At 44.9% G+C, this 22,606-nt stretch overlaps 5 protein-coding genes and 1 long non-coding RNA gene across 7 annotated transcripts; 3 read left to right on the top strand and 3 right to left on the bottom strand.

Annotated features, from left to right (window-relative positions):
* Positions 1-2,003: 2,003 nt before the first annotated feature.
* Positions 2,004-6,042, top strand: LOC135586025 (probable mediator of RNA polymerase II transcription subunit 26b). Its single transcript, XM_065150205.1, has 10 exons — positions 2,004-3,200; positions 3,414-3,482; positions 3,572-3,654; positions 4,034-4,086; positions 4,170-4,288; positions 4,394-4,421; positions 4,519-4,973; positions 5,058-5,148; positions 5,249-5,311; positions 5,730-6,042. The coding sequence occupies exons 1-10, from the start codon at positions 2,775-2,777 to the stop codon at positions 5,840-5,842; spliced, it is 1,500 nt and encodes a 499-aa protein (XP_065006277.1). The 5' UTR covers positions 2,004-2,774; the 3' UTR covers positions 5,843-6,042.
* A 1,574-nt stretch (positions 6,043-7,616) lies between these two features.
* LOC103986243 (glutathione transferase GST 23-like) lies at positions 7,617-8,988 on the bottom strand. Its single transcript, XM_009404186.3, has 2 exons — positions 8,290-8,988; positions 7,617-8,204 (listed from the first exon to the last, which is right to left on the bottom strand). Exons 1-2 carry the CDS (start codon positions 8,608-8,610, stop codon positions 7,788-7,790), a joined length of 738 nt encoding a protein of 245 aa, XP_009402461.2. The 5' UTR covers positions 8,611-8,988; the 3' UTR covers positions 7,617-7,787.
* Positions 8,989-14,493: 5,505 nt separating this feature from the next.
* LOC135638698 (transcription factor MYBC1-like) lies at positions 14,494-18,507 on the top strand. Of its 2 annotated transcripts, none has more exons than XM_065151982.1 (2): positions 14,494-15,642; positions 17,059-18,507. In XM_065151982.1, exon 1 carries the CDS (start codon positions 14,709-14,711, stop codon positions 15,639-15,641), a length of 933 nt encoding a protein of 310 aa, XP_065008054.1. In that variant the 5' UTR covers positions 14,494-14,708; the 3' UTR covers position 15,642; positions 17,059-18,507. The 2 variants fall into 2 exon arrangements, with proteins under 2 accessions (XP_065008054.1, XP_065008053.1); XM_065151981.1 differs by lacking the exon at positions 17,059-18,507 and adding an exon at positions 15,755-16,418.
* LOC135638697 (pentatricopeptide repeat-containing protein At4g14170-like) lies at positions 16,840-18,337 on the bottom strand. Its single transcript, XM_065151980.1, has one exon. The coding sequence runs from the start codon at positions 18,335-18,337 to the stop codon at positions 16,961-16,963; it is 1,377 nt and encodes a 458-aa protein (XP_065008052.1). The 3' UTR covers positions 16,840-16,960.
* LOC103986483 (phosphatidylinositol 4-kinase gamma 8-like) lies at positions 18,478-20,912 on the bottom strand. Its single transcript, XM_009404503.3, has 2 exons — positions 20,506-20,912; positions 18,478-20,375 (listed from the first exon to the last, which is right to left on the bottom strand). Exon 2 carries the CDS (start codon positions 20,281-20,283, stop codon positions 18,667-18,669), a length of 1,617 nt encoding a protein of 538 aa, XP_009402778.3. The 5' UTR covers positions 20,284-20,375; positions 20,506-20,912; the 3' UTR covers positions 18,478-18,666.
* Positions 20,880-21,415, top strand: LOC135638700 (uncharacterized). Its single transcript, XR_010496696.1, has 2 exons — positions 20,880-21,006; positions 21,137-21,415. It is a non-coding gene; the product is annotated as an uncharacterized LOC135638700 (long non-coding RNA).
* The last annotated feature ends 1,191 nt before the right edge of the window (positions 21,416-22,606 follow it).

The raw sequence follows: 22,606 nt of genomic DNA, 5'->3' as shown, positions 1-22,606 counted from the left end.
GAATCAAACGTGATACTACTGGCTGCAAGGAGCAAGTTGCATGAGGTCTCAAAAGGAGACAAGTCAAATCAATGGAAGCTTCGTGGCTTAAACGAGGGTGTGAAGTGGTGTGAGAGTCAGAGAAGAATGCAAGGTTTTGGACCACCATGTTTCCAATGTGAGTATATATGTATCTCATCCCCATCTTAAGAGAGAGAAAATATAGATACTGCTCTCCACCTGTTTCTTCAGTACCATTTTCATACATGTATTGCGATAGGAAGATTTTGATCTGTTTTGGGACACTCGTTCATCAAAATATGCATGTAAGTTTATTGGGTGATGTTCCATAAGAAAAATCACAGTTAAGTACTCACACGATTTCGACGATAAAACTATACGAAGACGATAAAACTATACGAATCGAATCTTAGACCTTTTGTCGAATGATTATTTTTATAAAAAAAATAAAAATAGATAATTTTTGGTGGAGTATCGATAATTTATTAATTAAGTATTTATTCATCAACCCATCCATCGTATCTTTTGTATATCTTTGACTAACCTTATTATTGGAAGACGATAGACTACGAATATCACATCACAAGAGTATCACGTGGTTACGATAATTATTTAATAAAATTTTGCTTGAACTTATTACTTATCTTTTCGACTAATATGTTTTCTTATGCGGAGAACTTTATTGAACCTTAGAGAATTACAATATGTATGTTATCTTGATATCGCATGAAAGTAATATTAGTTAAATCCGAATGATATGATACTAATCAAAATAATTATACATATGGTAATTAATCAAAAAGTAAAAAAAATTATTGTCGATATTATATATTATAATAATAATAATAACAACAATAAAAACAATGTGAAAAGAGAAAAAAATAAAAATAAAATTCGAGAATAATATTATGACACTTCTTGGAAACCTAAATCTTTAAGTTGTCGAAGGCAGTGTCAAAATAAAAATAAAAAGAGCCACATCCCCATAAAAGGCACCGAAAGTAGAATATGACATTTGGCCATGAAATGCAATAGATTCCAACACCACCAAACCAAAGTAGACACAGAATATACTTTATTTTATCTCTCACTCTTCTTCATTCATTTATTCATCTTCTTTCGATAAACTTCATATTTTTCAAATAAAATTTAATTTATAGTGGTGAAATTCTTGAATCGAAAAGAAAATATCACTCGACGCTCCGAGAAGGACGAGCATGCTACATCCTCACTCGGTTATATGGTATGAACCTTCTCCGACTCTTTTCATTATCGTTTGTTCACTCAGTCGATCATCCACAAGAAAAAAAATAATGTTAAAGCCACCATCTCTTCACGAAAACTCAACAAGGAAGGCCAATTCATCCGACATGATGTTTAATCTCATTCACAGCCTTTAGAAATATTTTCGTGATTTAGATCAACGTGATAAAAAGTTATTGATATGAATAAAAAAAATCTATCCAATATATATCTTTCAATTTAATTTTTTAATATTAATAAAATAAAAACATAGAGTTCGTATAAAATTAATTCTCGGATATTCTTCGCCAAGATCCCACCGATCCTCTAATCAATTTAAAACAATGAAAATAAATACTTTATGAAAAAAAAAGCATAATAGAATATTTGTAATTCAAAATATATGTTTGTTAGAATTCGAGTTGACAAATATTATTAACCTAATTTGATTATATTTACCTAATTAAACCTTAATTTTATGTGGATGATTTTATAGAATTGAAATTAGTTATCGAGATTCATTCGACATTTAAGTTAGAATTAATCGGTATAAAATAAAATAAAATAAAATAAAATATTAACCTCCTAAGGTTTTAATGATATATAATACATATTTAAAATATTTATCTAATTAGATATTAAGATTAATTTTTTTAATAATAATAATATAAAATATAGATTATTCCACCCAAAATGATCCTTTGACTACAGCATGACAAATCCCAACACCTCTTCTGACCCGCCATTTGTTAGACTGTCTCGCCACATTGTCGGCACACCCGCACGCCAAGTGGATGAAAGAGTAGATGCGATCATCACGCTCCAAATTTTCTCTCTCTGCATTTTATGCTTCCACCTCTTCTCTCCACTTTTGCTTTCGACGCTCGAGTGCTGTAGAGAGATCTCTCCTTCTTAATGTTTTACTTCGAGAACTGAGGTAAAAACTTGGTTTTTAGGAGTGCGGCGAGAGTTTGGCTGAGAGAGGAGAGGGGAAAACTTGACAGTGTGGGTGAGTGATCGAGCTAGCTTCATGTTGTCTTACTGGATTTGGCGGTTCTAGTTTTGTCGCGAGGGGTAGAGATGTTCCGGATAAGCGCGTGGGGTTGAAGACGATGTCGTCCTACGACTAGAAATAGTACCGAAGTTGATCGATTCTGCCCCCCGGCCTCATCTGTTCTGAGAAGTTTTGGAGTTTCGTGGAAAAAGATCTGTTTTTTGGGGATAATCCATCGAAAACGCCGTTGATCGGCGAAAAAAAATCGATCTTGAGTCGTCTACCAACCGCGAACCTCATGGTCGTGACGCTGTCGTCCTACGACTAGGAATAGGACCCCCTCGGCCTCATCTGCTCTGAGAAATTTCGGATTTTCACGGAAAAAAAATCTGATTTTTGGGGATAATCCATCGAAAACGCCGTCGATCGGCGAAAAAAATTTGATCTTGGGTCGTCTCCCGACCGTGAACCGCCTGATCGTGACGGATTTGGCCTCGGACTGCTGGGGTCGTTCTTCGCAGGAGCAACGGCCGCCGCCATGGCGAGCTTGCCCGGTTCGGTTGACTACTGGAGGAAGTTCTTCCGGAGCGCCGACTCTGATATATTCGGAGTGATGGAGCACGCGATCGTCGTCGCGGCGTCGGATTACCCCGAGGAGTTCAGGAGCAGAAGGGATGGGCTCGTGGAGAAGTTCTTCACTGCGCTGCTGCCGCGGTGCCTCGGCTGCGACCGCGTCGACCCGCGAGGGGCAGAGGTAGAGGAGGGGCGTGGCAGCGTGAGGAGGGTCGGGGAGAAGGAGAACAAGGTGGATAGCAGCAACGACGGGCCCGACTCGTCTACTAGGGTGGTGAGCAATTACACGTACGACGAGGCGGAGGCGCTCACCGAAGAGATCGAAGAGGAAGGCCAAATCGTCGAAGAGGTGCTGAGTATAAAGGAGATCCTCGCCAACCACCATGAGGAGGTCTGTTCGTGCCATCTTCTTCCTCTCACATACTCACCTTTGCCTTGATTTAGCAATGCATTCAGAACATGAATTCTTCTCTGTTTTGCATACATTTCTTTGGTTCAACTTGGATATCTAGTTGTAGCTCATGCAGATGTATATTGATGTAGTCAATTTGGATTGTTTAGTTGATTGAGCTGTCTGTCTTGACTTGCTGATACTGCTTTGCAGTCTGATAATGTCCTGTTCGAGTTGTTGAGGCGGCTGCAACTGATGGAACTTTCTGTCGATGTTCTGAAGGTGTTGTATTCTGATACAACATTCCTCTCTAAAGTTATTTCTTTACATTGTTGACTTTTCTTTTGTTGTTGTTTACGTTCGGATCTCAGGTGACCGAGATTGGAAGGGCTGTGAATGGCCTGCGCAAACACAACTCACAGCAAATTCGCCACCTAGTTCGCGCTCTGATCGAGTGAGTTTCTTTTGCTATATTACAAATTATGGATGGTGGCAAAGCAAACGACAACTTCGGTAGAATTTAGCACACCGACTTTGTTCTCATGGACTGGTGCAAATTTAAGATGCCATTGTTGCTCGTAGGGTTTAGATCAAGTACATGATTGCACTTCGGACTGGATGTGATTAGATGTTTGCATGTCCTTTTTTTTGCACTTTAATCTGTCTTCATGCCACCGCTTTCCGTAGTTTATACGACATTTGGTCATAACAATGTCAAACTTAGGCTAACACAGAGATTTGACATTCTGTTTTCGCATGCGTAAAATGTTATTATCATTTAATAAATTCATCGTAACTGTTTATGATTGCTTTGGTTTATATTTGGATTGCAGTGGTTGGAAGGTTTTGGTTGATGAATGGGTCAGTGCTACCAGTGCCATTGCTGGTATACTATATGTTTGTCTTGTGTCTGGCATCACTCTGCCATATATGATCTCTTATAGATGATTACAAACTTATGGTTTGCAGATAACTCTCCGGACTCTGTAAATCCTTCTATCGTCGATGATGAGGAAGGGCTTCCTTCTCCCCCATTAGATGAGGGAGCTCTATTTACTGCTCAGACAACTTCCATCCGACTCTCGGAGGTAAAAGATAAGATAAATTTTCGGCATTTCCCTTTATTCGTTGCCAGTGGTCGGGACACTGATCTTGTTTGGTTTCATGTGTCTACTGGCTGTCGGTTCGCAAAGTTCTTTGATGGAATGGATGATGATGGAAGTGAGTAGTGGGGCTTCGCTGGTTATTGTCTGGTTTTTCTTTCTTATGGAGATAACCAGATTATTAATATCATCCTCCTGCTGCCAATTTGCTGCAGATTTCAGAAATAATTGGGAGTTCGATAAGAAGTGGCAGAATAGGCGGAGGCCTACGGGCAATTGTGAAACGGTAAGAATACAACAACCTATCCAACAATTAGATATTGTAGAAGAGGAAAATGTAGAGATGAGGAGGCAAGAAGCACAGCGATCCATTTTGCCAGAAGAGAATATAAGGAGGCAAGAATCACAACAGTTAGCTATATCAGAAGAGAAGCTACACAATAATAGACAAGAACTCGAAACGAGGCAGTCAAAGCCACACAATATCTCTATAGAGCAAGCAAAGTCCCAAAGCATCATGAGCAAACAAAGCAAGCCTGTGATTGCTGAATCCGGGCCTGGCAGACCAGTAAAGTATACCTCTGAGCTGAATGTATGCAGCAAGGTGAAACCTGGACCACGACAAGATACTGCGACACTTCGAAGGAAGCCACCAATGATTCCACAAAATGTAAGCTTTGCCGAATGTACAAAAACATGCATTGTGATAGGTTAAAAAGAGCTTAGATCTCTAAACCTTTTCCATGTCATGTAGGAGCCGATGTACTTTGAGGAGGCCTCGGTCAGGGCTAAGCTGGAATTCGCAAAGCGAAAGCTTCATGAAGGTTACCGACAAGCAGAAAATGGTTTGTGTTAATTTATAAGCTTCAATGTATTACATAAATTTATTTTATATAAGAAAGAAATCACAGCTCTGATGGGTGACTTGTGCTTTATATGATGCAGCCAAGAAGCAGCGGACGATACAAGTTATGGAGTTGCATGATATTCCGAAGCAGGCACACAACAGTAGGCAGCCTATTCTGAAATCCAAAAATCACTTTAGAAATTGGGCAAATGGGTGGCACTAGTTCTGTTAATTATCCAACCAGGTTGCAAAATTGCACCACCGGACCTTCCTTTTTCTTTCGGTGGAAGATCTTCAACTTGCCGTGGAAAATTGAATGTACAATCTGAACTCAATTTCAAAGACTAAACCCAGAAATTTTCCATGCAGATGCCTAAGACATCTCGATCTCGTGCCACCATAAGGAGTCCAAGAAGAGTCCCATGGTGGATTGTTAAATAGAACTAGTTGTACATTTCTGGTTCATCTTAGATAAATTGCTGAAAAACAATATACAGAACCTGACTAACTATCTATTTCTGAATGCATTGATTGGTTCTTGCATTACATCGACAGTTTTGTTAAATGTCGATCTTTCAGGGTTGCTTTGGAACAAGATGCTAAGCTTTGGAGTTCAATCTAGTCTTCTCTTACTGCATCAGTCCGGGATCGACGAAGACATCGTTACATATCATATTGTTTCTTGTTACTGACCCCTCAATGCAACTATGAAGCTAAACATAATTACTTTGTGATTGCTTTTGGCTTTGGCCAATCTCGTTCCATAGTTTTTGCTCATTGCATGCTTGGGAAGAACAATTATGCCATAAAAGCTCTACCTAGAGTCAATGTAAACTATGTTGTAATCAATCTAGCATGCAAAAATACACACTGCAGGTGGCTTTGCTTCTCATCGTCTTTCTCTTCTTATCAGAACTTTTGTGACAAAACAGTCAACTTTTGCCATTCCATCTGAGATGTTTGGTTGAAAGATATATCATTGCATGCTTGAAAAGAACAATCATGTCATGAAAGCTCTACTTAAGTCAATGTAAACTATGTTGTAGTCAATCTAGCATGCAAAAATACACACTGCAAGCAGCTCTGCGTCTCATTGTCTCTGTTCTTATCAGAAATTGTGACAAAACAGTCAACTTTTACCATTCCATCCGAGATGTTTGGTTGAAGATCTATCATTTCACCTACTAGTTTAGATATGAAATGAACTTGAACCTTTAGATGTGGAGTATGACCATGGATTTGTGGCCTTGGCCCCACCTACCTCCCTGCTGTGTCTCCTTGCAACTCTCACCTTCGCTTTGCTATCTGCAGCCCCTTTCTTTGACCACTCCACTCGAAACTGTGCCCTTCCCTCCCACTCCATTCCCTCATTGTGCAAGCAACAGTGACCTGTCCTATATTTCTTTCAGAGAAGACTTGGCTGCAAAAGAGGTCGCTTTACATGGCTGGTCCGCCATGACCTTGTCACGGTCGTTAGCTCATATGCATCTTTCAAAGCCACCCGAAGTTCATGTGCTTGTCAAAAGCTTGCCGCTCCACTTTGTATTGCCACTACCGCCCATCTATTCCGTCGCCACCTGTGTTAGCACTGCCATAGAATTCTCGGCTACCTGTGTTGTCCTGAGGAAGTAGATTCAGATTTGTGGCTAAGTTTGGCTGCCTTGTGATGTACGTGTAACAGTGTTAACGCCTGATGTTGGTAGCCGTCGTCATTAAGTTCCTGATCTCAGGTAGTCCGCGGTGCAGGAAGCTCCCGATATGATGTCGAGCTCGAATCGTCTGACGAAAATAAGACCATCTCTCTCTCTCTCTCTCTGTTTCTGTTTCTTTTAATAGGACAGAGGCATTTTCTTCTTCTTCCTACCAGTTCACAAGGCATCACAATATTCTGCCCTGTTACTGCTGTCATCAACCCCATGCCCGGTAACAACACGTCAGGTGAAGACTGGTATTCTAACAGGGACTCAACAATGGATGCTATTATCACCTTGTGCTTGCTTCACCATGAACCAAAGTTCCAACTTGCAGGTGGGGAAGAACATGTGGAGGTCTCACTAGTTTTCTGCTTCCCTTTTGATATCCCTGATACTGATCCATAGTCAAAGAAGAGTAGGCCATGGACCACTGATCCCATGCGTGCACACTGGTGCTATCACCCAATCAGATCTCTTCGCCAGTCACTTCCTCTTCCGCCATAAACACTGTTTCAGCTTTTCCCATGCCATGAGTACTTACTGCATGGAAAATGTCAATAGATCAGAGGAGAATCCTGAGTCCTGTCTGTAATATGTAAGCTTTAGCAAGAAACTACTAAAGTGGATGTGTATTGAGATCGAGGAAACTAAGATAAGATCGCATAGGAAGATAAGACATCCGATGAACTGTATCATTAGCTCACAGAGAAGTGGGAAATAGCAGCACTTCCACATGCCCATGTTGTCGAGCACAAGATTCTGCAACCATGAATGACATCAGAAAACTTGACCTCTTCATTACTACCATGCAGATTTAGAACATCTGATCACATGACTCAACACGAGAAACGATGATTACAGTGCAACGAGCAGTGGAAGCACTCTGAGACCTACTGAACCACCTCACTGCATACACCTTAACCCTAGAGAAAGGCCAAAGTCTTCAGCCACTGCTAGCAGCGGCATTGTTGATGCTACTGCTGCTGCTGCTGTTGCTGAGGCTCAGCATCATTTGCCGAATGCCTCTGGCGTACTCGAGCAGCCTGTCGATGGCCGGGATCGTCTCCTTCACCTCCTGTTGCTCCTCGAAGTCTCGCAGCCATGCATGGAAGACGGGGAAGGATTCAGGGTCGATGAGCTTCACCTCCATGACTTCCTCGAAGACGGCCAGCCAGTAGGAGCCGCACCCGAGGACGATGTCGAGCAAGCCGATCTTGTCGCCGCCGAAGAACCTCCTCCCTTTGAAAGCTCCGTCTTTTAGCTCGCGCTCCAGCAGCTTCAGGTTCTCGTGGACTTGGTCGACGGCCGCCTTCTGGCCTTCGCCCGACGACGAAAACACCAAGCCCACCGCTGGGGCAAGCTGCACTCCCGACGACGCAAAGGTAAGGATAGATCGAGCCGAACTCGATGAGAAGGGAGACGTATAGATAGATACATGAGGTCACCTTATCGTCGGTGAAGTGGCACCAGAAGCGGGTGACGGCGCGCTCGAAGGGGTCGGCGGGCATGATGGGGTTGTCGGTCCAGGTCTCGTCGATGTACTGGAGGATGACGACGGACTCGACGATGGAGCGGCCACCGTGGAGGAGGGCGGGGACCTTCTTGTAGACTGGGTTGTGGAGGAGGAGGGCGGGGCTGGGGTTGATGAAGTCCTCCTCCTGGTACTCGAACTCCAAGCCCTTGAGCTTGAGGGCGAGCTGGACGCGGTGGGTGTGGGAGTCCGCCCACGAGCCCAGGAGCTTCACAGAGGAGGGTGGTTGATCCATGAACGGCGATGATCGCTAACCTGTCAAGGGAAAGGGAAAAAGAGAAATGGAAGGAGGAAGGACTGTCTTCTCTGGTGTGGCTCGAGAGCCAGAAGCAGCCCCTCCTTTATAGAACTCGGAGGATGGCATGGGGGATACGGGTGTGTAGGACCCTCGGCAGGTGACCCAAACCAAACCAGCTAATCTTCGAGGGATTAGGATGTGGTGGCGGTGCTTCTTCCTGCACAGGGGAAGCCATGATTAAACTCGGAAGAGATCAGGTTATAACCCATGAGTGCTTCCGAGAGAGATTTGGGGAGGTTGAGATGGATGCATCATGCATGGAGGGAGCGAGGAGCTCAAAGCGGCGGTGGGCAGCGGGAGGAGGACGGAGATAAGCGATGCATGTGATTAGAGTCAGGTGGTGGAGCACAGCATTATTAGAGGCGGAGCCCCGACGCTATCTCGACCTGCTGCTGCATGGTACGCATGTCTGTACGTGGCCACATGAAGCCAAGAAGGTGTTACCACCCACCACCGCAAGGCTACGCATCTTGGAAGCTTTCACTGTAGGAGTGGGCTTGAGCTGCTCATAGCAAAGCTCACAATATTGTCACAATCAGAAACAATCAACCATTGCAAAAATGTTCAATCCACAGGTATTCTTGTCACTGTACGAGTGTTGTTTCATCCACACAGGTTTCAGAAATGATGAGTCAAAAGCCTTGCAGGACCGATAGCAACTAATCATCTAAGGGTGCCCGATTAAAATGTAATCCAAAATTATAGATTGTATTCTAGCAATTGTCTTCATGTCTGTTCTTACGATGCAAGAGTAATACATCTGGGCCAGTCTTGGGAAGCAGTGTTCTGAGGTACCAGATGGAAGAGAATCCAAGGCAATCTAGGAAATTAATGAGCAGATACAAGGAGGAGTTAGATCGAACACATGGAAGGCACATTCCTCCGAAGCGTACAGGGGGCATTATCTCTCCTCTATTGGCAAACGCATGCAAGCATAATAATGGCCAGCAATTAAGACATTCCATCAAACACTGGCTCGCCCTCATGACATCTCATGGTGCCTTGTCCTCACCCTCTTCCGATTGCTTTCACCCGCAATAGGACGCTGACTCCACTTGAAACAGGGCTTGCAGAGGTGACGCAGTGCGGAGGACAAGAGGCCACCGACTCCCCTGTCCGAAGCCAAAGATCGCCCTTTAATCCCTCAAGCACGCCAACTCCACGCAAAACAAGGATTGCCAGTCCCGTCCATGGCGGTGCAGCATGCCCTTGGTTAATCTACTCTCTCACAACACCAGATAACACACGCATTCGGTGTGGAAGGCTGTCCGAGATGTGCAAAACAAGATACTTCTCTTCTTTGGACAGGAATCTTTCCTTTCAAACACTGATAGGCTGCTCACCGCTCAGTGTCACTGTTCCATGGTAAGGAGGGAGAGGAGGGCGACACGCTTTTCTCTGGAGCCCGTTCCTTAACTGGCACTGCTGCTGTCTTCTCTCTCTCTCTCTCTCTCTCTCTCTCTCTCTCTCTGTACTCTTCGTCAGGACATTTGCAACACAAAAGGAGCTGACACTGCCCGGCCTTTTGGTTCTCAGAGGCATCAAAGTGGTTTGTGCCACTGCTCGAGCACCTGAGAGCTACCGTCTTGAGTGGACCAAGCTATGGTCACTGTTGCGGTCCATGGGAGTCCTGCACGCTGCTGCGCACAACCTAGCTCTCCTTGAGGTCAGCATATTTATCATGCTGGGTGCGAATGAGGTGCATGATTCCCTGCGGTCTAAGGGTCTAAGGTGGGATTAATATTCACACATGCAGTACACGCAATGTGAGGGAGCGCGATAAATGGTCAACCAACGCAGCAGCCAAGAGCTCTACATGTTGACTAAATGAGCAGAGAAGACAGCCATGGCACAAGCACCTCGACCTAGACGATGCGTAGGAATCACATGGGATCACGGGGCTCAAGAACAGGCAAATGGAACTCTTCGGCATTGATGGGATTCACTGTCGAAGGTCAGTGTGGCATTTTCACAAACAAGATGATTCATCCTACAATTATTCTGAGTGTTTCTTACATTGACTTTTACTTCTTCCTCTCATTTAATGCATTTCATTCAGTACCATGGCAAACATCCAAATTACAAGGCATGAAATTGTTGGTCCTGTCTGGTACAAACAAAACAAGCATCTCAAGTCTATTATGAGTTTGCACTATTAGCAACCCCACAGTTGGCAGTGACACAAAGGATGTCTGTATCAGCTCTTTGTCACTATTTATTTCATCGAGGTAAATCTGGCCAAAGAAAAGAAAAAAAAAGGACAAATTTTTACATGAAAAATCGCATCTTTTTCAGTCATGAAATCGTTCGACGAAAAATCTTTCGCATTGACGACGTCTTTATTTGCGTAATCTTTTGGCAGCAAATGAAGCAAATTGTTTTGCAAGAAGACTCGAGTTGGAGCAGTAGGCCAGTGCAAGATTGTGATCAGCTGGAGGACCACTCGACAATTAATGATTCCAAAATGGTCATCGCAATCAGACTTGGATGCATCCCACAAAGATCAAAAGAACAAAAAGGATAAAGATTTCGTCCTGCCATCACAGAAGATTTTGTCTTTGATCATCTTGACCTGTGAGACCAATTGCATCCTTCTTTCGATCCTCGCAAGGTTTCGGTCAGTCAGCTTTTGCAAACTTGTAGTAGGACTGGCTCTTCACGGAACTCGTCCATTTCACTTGTTCTGTGCCAAAGCTAGACAGGGGAGTTGCAGTATGCATGCTGCAAAATTACACCTCTCTGTCAGCTGCATCAGTCCAAGGGCCAAGAACTGATTGATCTCTTTTGTAGCTCTCGCTCTGCACAGGACGTCTCCTTTTGAGGGTCAAAATGACAGAAGGCCAGATCAAGTACACAGAGATGGAGATGCAATCCAAAGATAAGACATCAATGCAGCTTTGACTGGGAGAAGTGCCTGTGACTTCAAAGAACAAGATGACTCGAAGACCGAGTTAGATTACCACATCCTGAGATTGCAGTCAAAGAACTTGATGCTTCTAGTTTGGCAATAACCTTGTCATCTACTTATGAGTGTGTACATTGATGAAAATTAGTGTCGCATTATTGAAAGGGTGGGAGAGAATGAAGTAGTTGATGTTGAAAATAAGTAGCTGAAAGATTTTTTTCTTCTTTCAGCCATATCAGTGTCAGATTCAGATACAATTCACCAAAGTTTGATGTGAATTAAAGTCTAAACAGCAGACTGGTACTGCATGTCTGAACTCTTAAGACTCCATAAGTGCTTGGTTGGATGTCAGACTGTAAGGAATCTTGCTTTCTTTGCTTCAAAGGGCCCAAATCTGTTTGCTTCATGAGATTGTGGCTGTATAGGTGAATGTTTGAAAGAAATATTTACCATGAGAAAAGACTTGGCTCAAGAAGTATGAAAACTAAACAATTCCAGACACATCAGAAGGAGAATTTTGAGCTTACAACAATTGATTCAAAGTGGCAAAGATGCAGCTTGAGGTCTTGTAAAATTCAAGTGATGAGTTGCAATATTTTCCAATATCAAGATGAAACTTTTTGAGTGAATGCTAAAGATTTGATGACCACATCTGCAAGATTTTTCCTTCAACACAAATGGAAACCACAAAGCATTTTAGTTTTCTGTATGAAGATTAAACATTTGGCTCCATGAATGTACTGAGAACAACACTTAAAGTTTGGCCAATTACCAAGTTGGAACTACTGACAAACCAGTGTGTGTTATCCAGCCTGCCTTGTAATAAGATATCATTTCATAGTGACACTAGAGCATGCACATGAAAAAGATACCAGGCCAAGAACAATGGCTAGCAAACCTAGTTTCATCAAATCTTGTCTTGCATTACCATGACAAGACTATTTTCTAGTGTCATATTTAAGCTGAAACAGTGGGCTATCTGAAATAACATCTACCTTGTGATCTTGCTTGCTATCAAAACAAAACACTCTTTCTTTTGAATCAGTGATCTTTAACTAGAGGCAGCATGGCAACTGTGTCATCCTTTCTCATCCAGATCCAGGCAGCTGTCAGCTTACATAGACCAGATGTTGACTCTTCTTTCTTCATCTGCTGGCTACAGGCTGCAGGCAAGTTAATGCATAGATCAGTCTTTGTTTAGTCACCCCACTTCTCTTCCATACTTCAAGACATGGATTCTTTATTTCCAAGTCAGTATAGGCATGCAATATTCATTGTATCAGATTACTCAGGCATGCAAACTAGATTTCCTTGATGACACATGGAGCATATCAAAATAATCGTCAAAACAACTTGATATACCTAAACTATTGGCACGAGACAGTGCATGTATCTGAATTGAGAAGCAGAAAAGATGCTCTGAGATCAATGAGGATGGCAGGGGTAAGCTTCACTCCACCATACTAATAATCCAAAGGTGGAATTCTTGCTGTGAATTCTTTCCTTCACTTTCTCTCTTCACCCTCTCACTGCAGACTTCATGATCATAAGAACTGGTCCAGAACATATCACAGACCTTACACCAGAAATAAAAGATCTATAATAACCAGGATACACTTCAAAAAGTTCTTAGCTTCAATCAATCAATATATATATATATATAGCTTAATCTCTATTGGTTGAAATTTTGATTGATATTAGCATCATTTAAGAGCTCGTTATTATCGTAAAATGTTAATGATATTTCAGATAATTTATTTTATGTAAATTTAAGTTAAACTATCATATTATAATGCAAGTTAGAAGCAATCTGGAATTTTTGGATGGATATTAATTAAAAAAAGTGTGCCAACAGATCAATATTTTGATGAACATATGTGGTTTCAAGGAAATGTAAGTTGTATGAACAATCAAATAATTTCCAACGAAATCAATTACTTTGTTTTCTCAATAAATATTTTTTAAATAAATAAAAAGAAATTTAATGATTTCTCAAAAAAAAATCCTCTTTTTTAGTTTTTCCTTGGAAGTATCCCCATTTTCGGAATTCTCAAACAAAGTCCTATTTTTTTTACCTAATATATGAAATATTCTTTTTACTCCCTTTTTCAGTTTGAACCGATCAAGTTATAATATTCTTTACATTGTTATACTATTTTTAATAATACTAAAAAATATTATAATATTTTTTAGGTATTGCTAAAAATAGTATACTATTATAAAAATATTATAATCGGACACATCCATAGGAAAAAAAGGAAATTTTGAAAATGGAAGATGCTTCTAAGATTAAAAAAGAGAGGTCCTTTCTAGAAAATTCCTCCATATATATATATATATATATATATATATATATATATATATATATATATATATATGTGTGTGTCTATATATATATATATATATACATATATGTATAAATATATATATATAAATAAAGAAGGGAGACAATATCAGCCGTCCATTGCTCGTTCTTATCACCCCAACTCCATGTGATTCCACGGACAAGCACACGAGGACAACAACGACCACCGGGGAAGAAGACGTCTCCGGTCCCGAACCCGTAATTACGTCACGAGATCACGGCCACAGTATGACGTGACCCCACCTCAGGAGATCCGCTGGCCCCATTCTTACAACGAGTTACTGCCACGGTTGTATCAAGGGTCGACGAACCTTGATTCGTAGATTTGAAGTAATACTTGAATCAGGCCCTCCTACTACCAAGAATAAATGCCACTTTGTATGCTGTTTGACATCATCATACATACTTAATGCGAAAGGAAGTATGTGATGACGCGTAAGGAACCACATGTAGACAACAGAGAGAGAGAGAGAGAGAGAGAGGAATGGAGTACATGATACATACCTGATAAACATACATGGTACATGATAACCCCACATCAAAGGCGAGCACCCCATATAACTCGAGATATCCACCTCGAACCCACCACCACTCCATCTCGCTCGCGGTCGTCTCCTTTCCTCTGATCCCTTTCTCTCCTCTACTCATCCTTTCTCTTTCGTCTCGCCAGATTCGATTAGTCGATCGATCGGCCCGCTTTACAACAGCAGAGGAGTGGATCGATCAGGATAACATTTCCACTGCAACCACATCTGGTTAGTAGCGATGAGGGAGGAGGAGGAGGAGGAAGAGAACAACTGGTTCGCTCGCTGGGAGGAGCAGCTGCCGTCGCCCGAGGAGCTCATGCCACTCTCCCAGACCCTCATCACCCCAGAGCTCGCCCTCGCCTTCGACATCACCGCCGCCGGCGCCGCCAATGGCAATCTCAACCCCGCCCTCTTTCCCCAGCCGCCGGCCCCGCCCCAGCCCGCCGCTTGCTCCCACCCGGCCCCGCCTCTCTCCTCCGATTTCGAGTCCTCCGCCTCGGCCGCCGCCGGAAGCGGCGGGGGCGACGAGCCGGCGCGGACCCTCAAGCGGCCGCGCCTCGTCTGGACGCCGCAGCTTCACAAACGGTTCGTGGACGCCGTGGCCCACCTTGGTATCAAGAACGCCGTCCCCAAGACCATAATGCAGCTGATGAGCGTGGACGGGCTCACCCGCGAGAACGTGGCCAGCCACCTCCAGAAGTACCGCCTCTACCTCAAGCGCATGCAGGGCCTCAGCACCTCTGGCGGCGGCCCGATTTCCGCCGCCGACGCCGCCACCGACCAGCTCTTCGCCAGCGCCCCCGTGCCACACCAGTTCCTCAGCCGCGGGCCGGCCGCGGGTCCCGAGCCGTTCCTGCCGTACGTGCCGACGGCAGCGCTGCAGCACCAGCAGCAGATCACGGCGGCCATGCAGCAACAGCAGCATCAGCAGCAGTACTACCACCAGAGGCATCTGGGGCATTTCGGATCGTCAACGGGTGGGTTTGACCACGGATTCCTGAATCGGGGAATGCCGCAACCAGCGATGCATCAGATGGTAGGACCGGCCCCGGGGACGGGGTTTCTGCAGTTGACACCGCCACCGGCCGCTCTATCCGTGGACGATTTGGAGCCTGCCAGAAGAGAAGACGGCAGTGAGAGGAAGGTGCTGACGCTTTTTCCCGACCGATGAGGTCTGATTCCGCTCTTTCTCTCGGTCTCATGTCTACTCTAATTACCATCTGTAGTAGGTCTTCGTCGCAAATAATTGATGCTCGATCAATAATTACCATTGCCCCATGCTAGGTCTGAGAATTATGCTTAGGAGCTGAGAAAGAAAGGAGAACAATAATGTGGTCATTAGGACACTTGAATCAAAGGAAACTAAGTCCTCAGGCTTCTGAAATCTATTGATCTCGCTTTAGCGATCAGTGGATATTAGTTTCTGCAACTCTGGATTCAACTCTCCCTGGATGCCTGGGTTTAGTGCTTATTCATTTGCAAGATTTGGAATTAAGCCATGGTGTATTGCAGATGATGAACAGATCATAGAAGCTTTGTTTGTGCCTTTTGAGTATCATTGGATGCAAGGAATGAGTTGGGAGATTATTAGTTCATGGATACCCCAATTGCATGTGTCTCCTCCGTCTGAGTGAAAAGCCTCTGTTTCTTTCAAGGGAATTCATTGCATAAGAGACTATAGATGTTTCTGTCCAACATTTTTATTTTTCCCTCTCTAGCATTTGTATGTAGGTGAATTTTAGTAATTTAGCGACAAGTCGATGAATGCGTTCTCTTTCGGTCGGTTATTATTGTATATTTCATTACCTAAAAATCGTGTTCTATGTCAATGGCATATTCCATGACACCATCTGGTTGTCATCTGAATCTTGAGCATATATTGATGTTTTATGAAAACTGCACTTGTATAATGTGGAAATTCTAAAGATCACCAGCTAATCTTCTATTATTTTCTTAGAATTATGCCCTTTGACTCTCTTGTATGTGATTTTGAAAGAGTTGGTTTGGTTTTATGTTGCAATTATATTGATGCTCCATTTTTATATATTTTGAGATACATGTCTGATAGCTGTGGTGGCTTCAATTCCATCCTAGAAGAGATTTTGCTGATACCTATATAGAGGCACCACAATTTGCTGCTCTATAGAAAGAATATTATTTCCATGTTATATACTTGTAAATTGCCATGTTGTTGTCAGTCAAACATCTTAGATCTTACAAAAACATTCATAGAATTGACTGTATATACTATTTGGAAGCACTACAATTTACTGAAACAGTCTCAGTGCTGTTATGCATCCTTTGTTTCTAGTTCTTAATCTTTTATCATGTAACTACTGTGTAGATGCATAAAAGGCTTTATTAGTGTGTACTTATGAACAGTAAGACACTGTTTAATTCATTTAATCGAGAATTAATGGCCACTGTAGTACCATAAATATGTCACAGCATCTCTTTCTTTTTTCTTTTGACACAACTTTACAGCCCCTTCTAACTTTCCGATTCGACTGAGCTATATCCAATCTGCTTGTTCACACTCCTTTCCTTCATGAATTCCCTCACTCTCTCTGCATCGCTGTATCTGCCAGCATCTGCATACATGTTTGCTACGCTCATGTAGTAACCACTCTTCGCCGGGCGCATCCTCATCAGTCTCTTCGACACTCTGTCTCCTACCTCCGTGTCGCCGTGCACTCTGCAGCCCGCTAACAGAGCTCCCAGTATGGCCTCATCCGGCTCCATCGGCATCTCCGCCACGAACCTCTCCGCCTCCACCAACCGGCCGGCCTTCGCCAACGCGTCGGCCACACAGGCGAAATGCTTCAGCTCCGGCTCTATGCCACACTGTCTCATCGAACCAAAGAAACCCCATGCCTTCTCCACAAGCCCTCCATGCCCGCACGCCGACAGCACCCCAAGAAAAGTTACCGAATTTGGCTGTATCCCTTGCGTGCACATTTCGTCGAACAGCTTCAGGGCAACATCTGCATGGCCGTTCAGTCCGTGGCCGAGTATCAGAGCGGTCCATGAGATCACATCCCGGGCGGGCATGCCATGGAAGACCCTCTCGGCGGCGCCAAAATCTCCGGACTTCACGTACATGTCCACGAGAGCATTGCATAATGCCAACGGCGACCCTAAGCCCCGACGAACGCAACAGGCGTGCGCACTCTTCCCGTGCCTGATCGATCCCGACTGCCCGCAGGCCAACAGCAAGCTCACCAACACCACATGGTCAAGTTGCAGCCCACCGTCCACCATCTTCCTGAAGAACGCCAAGGCTGACGCCGAATCCCCGTTCTGGGCATACCCCGACAGCATCGACGTCCACAACACCGCGTCCTTCTCCGGCATTCCATCGAACAGCTGTCGTGCGTCGGATGTCCGCGACAGTGCCATGTAGAAGAAGACCAACGCCGAGGCGACGAAGATGCTGCTCTCTGCTCCCGACTTGACGGACACGCCGTGGACGGACATTCCGGCGGCGGCGTCGCTCGAGCCGGCGCAGGAGCGGAGGACGGGCGGGAAGGTGAACTCGTCGACGGGCACGCCGGAGGAGCGCATCCTGTGGAAGAAGCCGATGGCTTCGAGGGGGCGGCCGGAGCGGGAGAGCTCGGCGATGAGGGTGTTCCAGGAGTGGGAATTGCGGCGGGGCATGTGGAGGAAGACGGAGAGGGCGCAGGGGAGGAGGCGGCGACGACGGGAGTAGGAGAGGAGGAGCTTGGAGGAGAGGATGACGTTGGAGAAGAGGCCGGTGCGGAGGAGGCGGGCATGGAGGTGGCGAAAGTGGCGAAGGGAGGGGGAGATATGGAGGAGGTGAAAGTAGTAGGAGAGGAGGTTGGCGGCGTCGGTCATGCTGATGCGCATGGCTTCTGCCACGCGCGGCTGGACCGATGCAACTTAGCATGGCCAGTCCCGTCCTTAATTGTCGTGCAACAACGCATGGAATGAGGCGAACTCTGCATCAATTGTCGTGCAACAACGCATGGAATGAGGCGAACTCTGCATCAATCAAAATGGCGAAGCTTTCTATTACACCCTCAAAGGAGTGTCGTATCACGTACAAGTAGGCCTTTTGCTTTCCATTTCTATACATCCGAAGAACCTATTTTGGCTGCTCAAAGTGATCCAACCTATTTGGTCTCCTACATCCAATCTCCTCATGGTAGCACATGAGTCATTTGCAGAAATGCCTCTCAGAACCTGCACGAGGTTCCCAGCCTTTGTTTCAATCCCATGCTCTTCCTAGCCTCCAATGCTTCGGGCAAGAGATCCTCAAACCTCTCCAGGAACAGACTCCACTCCTCCTCGTTCAACCCTTCGAAAGATATGCTCCTGCTTCCGTCATGGTCGAAGTATGCCACCGAGAAGCTGAAGCTCTTGCCGAATCCCCCCAGCTTGTGCTCCGTCACGCTACCTTCGTCGCTGCCGTCGCCGTTCTCACTGGCATAGTCCTTCTTCCGATCCTTCCCAAGCAGTAGCGCGACGTCGAGCGCGTCCTCGGCGCCGCTCCCGTCGGCGTCGTCCATGTCGAACTGGACTTCTGAGGTCTCGTCGCCGCTGCTCACTTCCTCGTTGCCGTCGTCTTCTGGGGAGAGCGTGGTGTTCTTCATGCAGTCCTCCACTCTCTTGCAGAGGGCCTCGAACTCACTGGGGCCTTCCTCTAAGCCGGAGAATTCTCGAGTCATCATGTGCCCGATGTCGGCCAAGCAAAGGCCGGCCACGACCGCTCTCTTGAGAAAGATGGTGCATATGACGAGGATTCTTAGGGATGATTCCCGCAGGGATGGCAGCTCTACTCGGAGGAGCTCGGCGTCGCCGAATGGGTCTAGTGATGCTACGTACTCTGCCTCCGATTCAAAGAAGGGCACCGATGCCTGCGGCCAGTGGAGCCACTCGAAGTAGGGGTCGTCGAGCAGCTCGGGCAAGCAGAGTCCGTGATCGATCGGCACGAGCTCGGCCATGGAGTCACCGGTGCAGCCGTCGTAACAGCCGCCACCGCTCCCTTTCTTGACGAGGATGTTCCCGGCATGGCGATCGACGTTGAGAAGCCGCACGTCGAGGATGCCGATACGATGCACGGACGAGACGGAGAACCTCGACGGCCCGAGCTCGCCCGCGTCGAAGTCATGCGGCATGAATCGCTGAATCGATGCTATCTTCCTCTCCGGCGTCTGGTTGGCGAGCGGTGCGGTGGGATCGCCTTGGGAGGAACCGGAGATTGGCCGGGATATCACGATGAGGGCTGTGGGCGGGACGCCAGCGAACCCGTCGTGATCGAGGAGGTGAGCGGCGACTTCGCGGACTCCCGTCTCACTAGCGTGCGTCGAGTGCTTCCAGCTGGGGCGGCCGACGGCGCTCAGGGCCGGCGCTTCCTCGTCGACAGGCTTGACGACCGCGAAGCTCTGCCCGAAGCGATTGAACAGGTAGTGCGCCGCGCTGAGCCCTTCGGAGACGGGGACCGGCGTGGCGCCGAAGGCCAACGCGATGGCCGCTTCGGCGACCAGGGCGTGGATGGTGCGCGACTGCCGTCCGGCGACGATCTCAATGCGGGCGGTGTGGTCGCGCCTGGGCTCGTCGGGGCCGATGGCGCTGGTGGAGTAGAGGCAGGGGGTGGAGAGGCTTCGGCAGAACTTTGGGGTGCGCCGAAGGGGAAGGCCAGGGGCAGCCGGCTCGGGGTCGAGGAGGGGCGGGTTGGGGTGGGGGAAGGAGCGGAGACGGCATCGGCGGCTCCAAATCGGGGGCTTGAAGCCATGGCAGTGATCGACAGCGACAGCCATGAGAGATGGTCTCAACGAAGGGTTGGTAGGCATGCATGTGTTGTCGTCATGGCTTTGGTCGCTCAAACTCCGTGGCTGTGCTATCTTTGGCGGCTGTATGGGCCAGGCATGATCACAATTCTCACCTGCATCGAACGAAGAAGAAGAAGAAGAAGAAGAAGAAGAAGAAGAAGAAGAGTAAGCATGGCATGAGATGGATACGTTTGATGCATGCATGCATACAAGAAGAGAGAGAGAGAGAGAGAGAGAGAGAACCTTCGACAACGTTGGTTCTTCCTGTGGAAGGGTATGAAGAGGAAGCCGCCTAAGAGAACAAAGTTAGTGTATGGCTGTGCCGCTGATACAAAAAGAAGACGACGAGAACAGAAAGACAAAAGCTGAGATGAATCGGTGTCTCCCAAAGGAAGGAAGCGAGCGAGACAACGAAAGGGAGCAGAGGGATGTAGACACGGTTGGCGATGTACCCTCACTCCCCCACCTCCTTCTTCTTCTCCTCTTACTGTTGCTGCAGGGCCCTCGATGGCTCGATCCGATCGATCACCCCACCCGCACCCTTGTCCTCCTCTCCTCTCTCTCTCTCTCTCTCTCACACTCTCCTCCTCCTACTTTCTAAGGCTTCTTTTTGCTCTCAGCTCCTTCCATTTAATCTCCCACCAGAGAAGGGACAGGAAGAGAGAGAGAGAGAGAGGAGGAAGCCCACCGTCTCCTGCGGCCCGGGTTGCCGAGATAAGGCGTCCAGCGGCTATTAATGGAAGAGTGAGATACCTGTAGCGTTCATGCGACTCTTCTTGCACAGTTTTCCTCGTTATCTTCTTCCTGCTCCTCACCTTCTTTAGAGTTTTCACCAGTCAATGGCTATCTGCTGATTGCTGTTATTTTCGGACAGGGAAGCAGAAGATTGCCGCTTCATTTCCGGAACGTAAAGAATGGATAACCAACCGTTCTTTATTTCAACTGTGCATCGTCGTCGAGGCAGTAAGAGAGAAAGAGAGAGAGAGAGAGAATTCAAATCTGAGTTATAATTGAGCTCGACTAGACCTATCCATCCAACGAAAAAATCATAAATTGGATTCATGTTAGGTCCAATATTTTGGGTTACTATACGAATTGAGGATTTGGATCTAGTCGAGATTAATATCTCATATGGAAATGGTTTACGTCTCAATGCTACCTTAATGCTACGTGGTTAAACACTTTATCATTATAATAGTCGATACTTTGATGTCTTTGATAATATATAATATAGTTTCACATTGATTGACATTTCGATATCGTGCGAATTGATATGATTTCATTTCTCGTATATTATAAGTCGCATTTACAATTGGATTCAACACAATATGATTCCAACAAGGTTAGAAAAAATACATAATTATCCTCGATATTAATATACATCTCCGAATATAATAATCCTAAAATCATACTAAAAAAAAAAGGGCCTCTCAATTACCTCTCCCTCTAAGATTCTCACCCTCTAATACATTTGACCAACAATTTTATCAGCATTTGATCAACATCTCATAATTAAAATTAATTGAAGTATCGAAAGGACTTTGTCAGGCACGACTCTAACGTATCCTAAATTAGAGGGATTTGGCATTTCCCAACACCATTGCGAGACAAGTATAAAATAGGAACTCGGTTGGCATTCCAATTAGACAAGTAAAATATGTATTAACAAGATCCAATTGATATTAACTTTACTAAGCTTGATCAAAGTCAAACTAAGCTCAAGCTTGACTTGGAATTAATTATGAGCATATTTTATTGTTTCAACTCAATTTATTCATATTTGATATAAGAATAATAATATGATTGACATCTCATCACCAATTGAGGTTCAAAGAGGTTTGAACCTAACCAACGAAGAAGAAGGGTTGAACAGAAACTAAACTATTTGAGATCTACTAGTTGAATCGATTCAAAATCAATCAATTAATTTTAAATTTTAAATAATTTATTAAATATATATATATGTATGTATGTATATTAAATAAACCAATTCGATTCAATGAATTTATTCAATTTAATTAAATCAAATTAATTTATTATATATATATATATATATATATATATATGTATGTATATTAAATAAAACTAAGTTGTGTGTCACTCTTACGTCTCCATTCATAAATAATAAACGTTTAACTCGAGATCAATAAACTCTACGACACTTTACACCAATATACGGAGATTAAAAAAAAAAAAAAACCCTTTCTCAAAATGATTCTTTAGATAATATATTTCTAGATAATTTTATCTCTTTTTGTAACGACTAAACACAACCATGTTTATAAGCTTAAAATAACTTATTAAACACCCAATTAATAACTTTATCCGTGATAAGACATTAAGC

The sequence above is a fragment of the Musa acuminata genome, chromosome BXJ3-5, assembly GCF_036884655.1.
Source record: "Musa acuminata AAA Group cultivar baxijiao chromosome BXJ3-5, Cavendish_Baxijiao_AAA, whole genome shotgun sequence".
Classification (NCBI taxonomy): Eukaryota; Viridiplantae; Streptophyta; class Magnoliopsida; order Zingiberales; family Musaceae; genus Musa; species Musa acuminata.
Note: the sequence above shows the minus strand (reverse complement) of the source record. Positions and strands in the feature narration are given on the sequence as shown.

Bases quoted from the DNA above. Each gene is read 5' to 3' on its own strand.
- LOC135586025 (XM_065150205.1), top strand. From the start codon at position 2,775: ATGGCGAGCTTGCCCGGTTCGGTTGACTACTGGAGGAAGTTCTTCCGG. The intron at 3,201-3,413 runs GTCTGTTCGTGC...ACTGCTTTGCAG, and splicing joins TCGCCAACCACCATGAGGAG to TCTGATAATGTCCTGTTCGA. The intron at 3,655-4,033 runs GTGAGTTTCTTT...TTTGGATTGCAG, and splicing joins CTAGTTCGCGCTCTGATCGA to TGGTTGGAAGGTTTTGGTTG.
- LOC103986243 (XM_009404186.3), bottom strand. From the start codon at position 8,610: ATGGATCAACCACCCTCCTCTGTGAAGCTCCTGGGCTCGTGGGCGGAC. The intron at 8,205-8,289 runs GTGACCTCATGT...TCGGGAGTGCAG, and splicing joins GCCACTTCACCGACGATAAG to CTTGCCCCAGCGGTGGGCTT.
- LOC135638698 (XM_065151982.1), top strand. From the start codon at position 14,709: ATGAGGGAGGAGGAGGAGGAGGAAGAGAACAACTGGTTCGCTCGCTGG.
- LOC135638697 (XM_065151980.1), bottom strand. From the start codon at position 18,337: ATGCGCATCAGCATGACCGACGCCGCCAACCTCCTCTCCTACTACTTT.
- LOC103986483 (XM_009404503.3), bottom strand. From the start codon at position 20,283: ATGCCTACCAACCCTTCGTTGAGACCATCTCTCATGGCTGTCGCTGTC.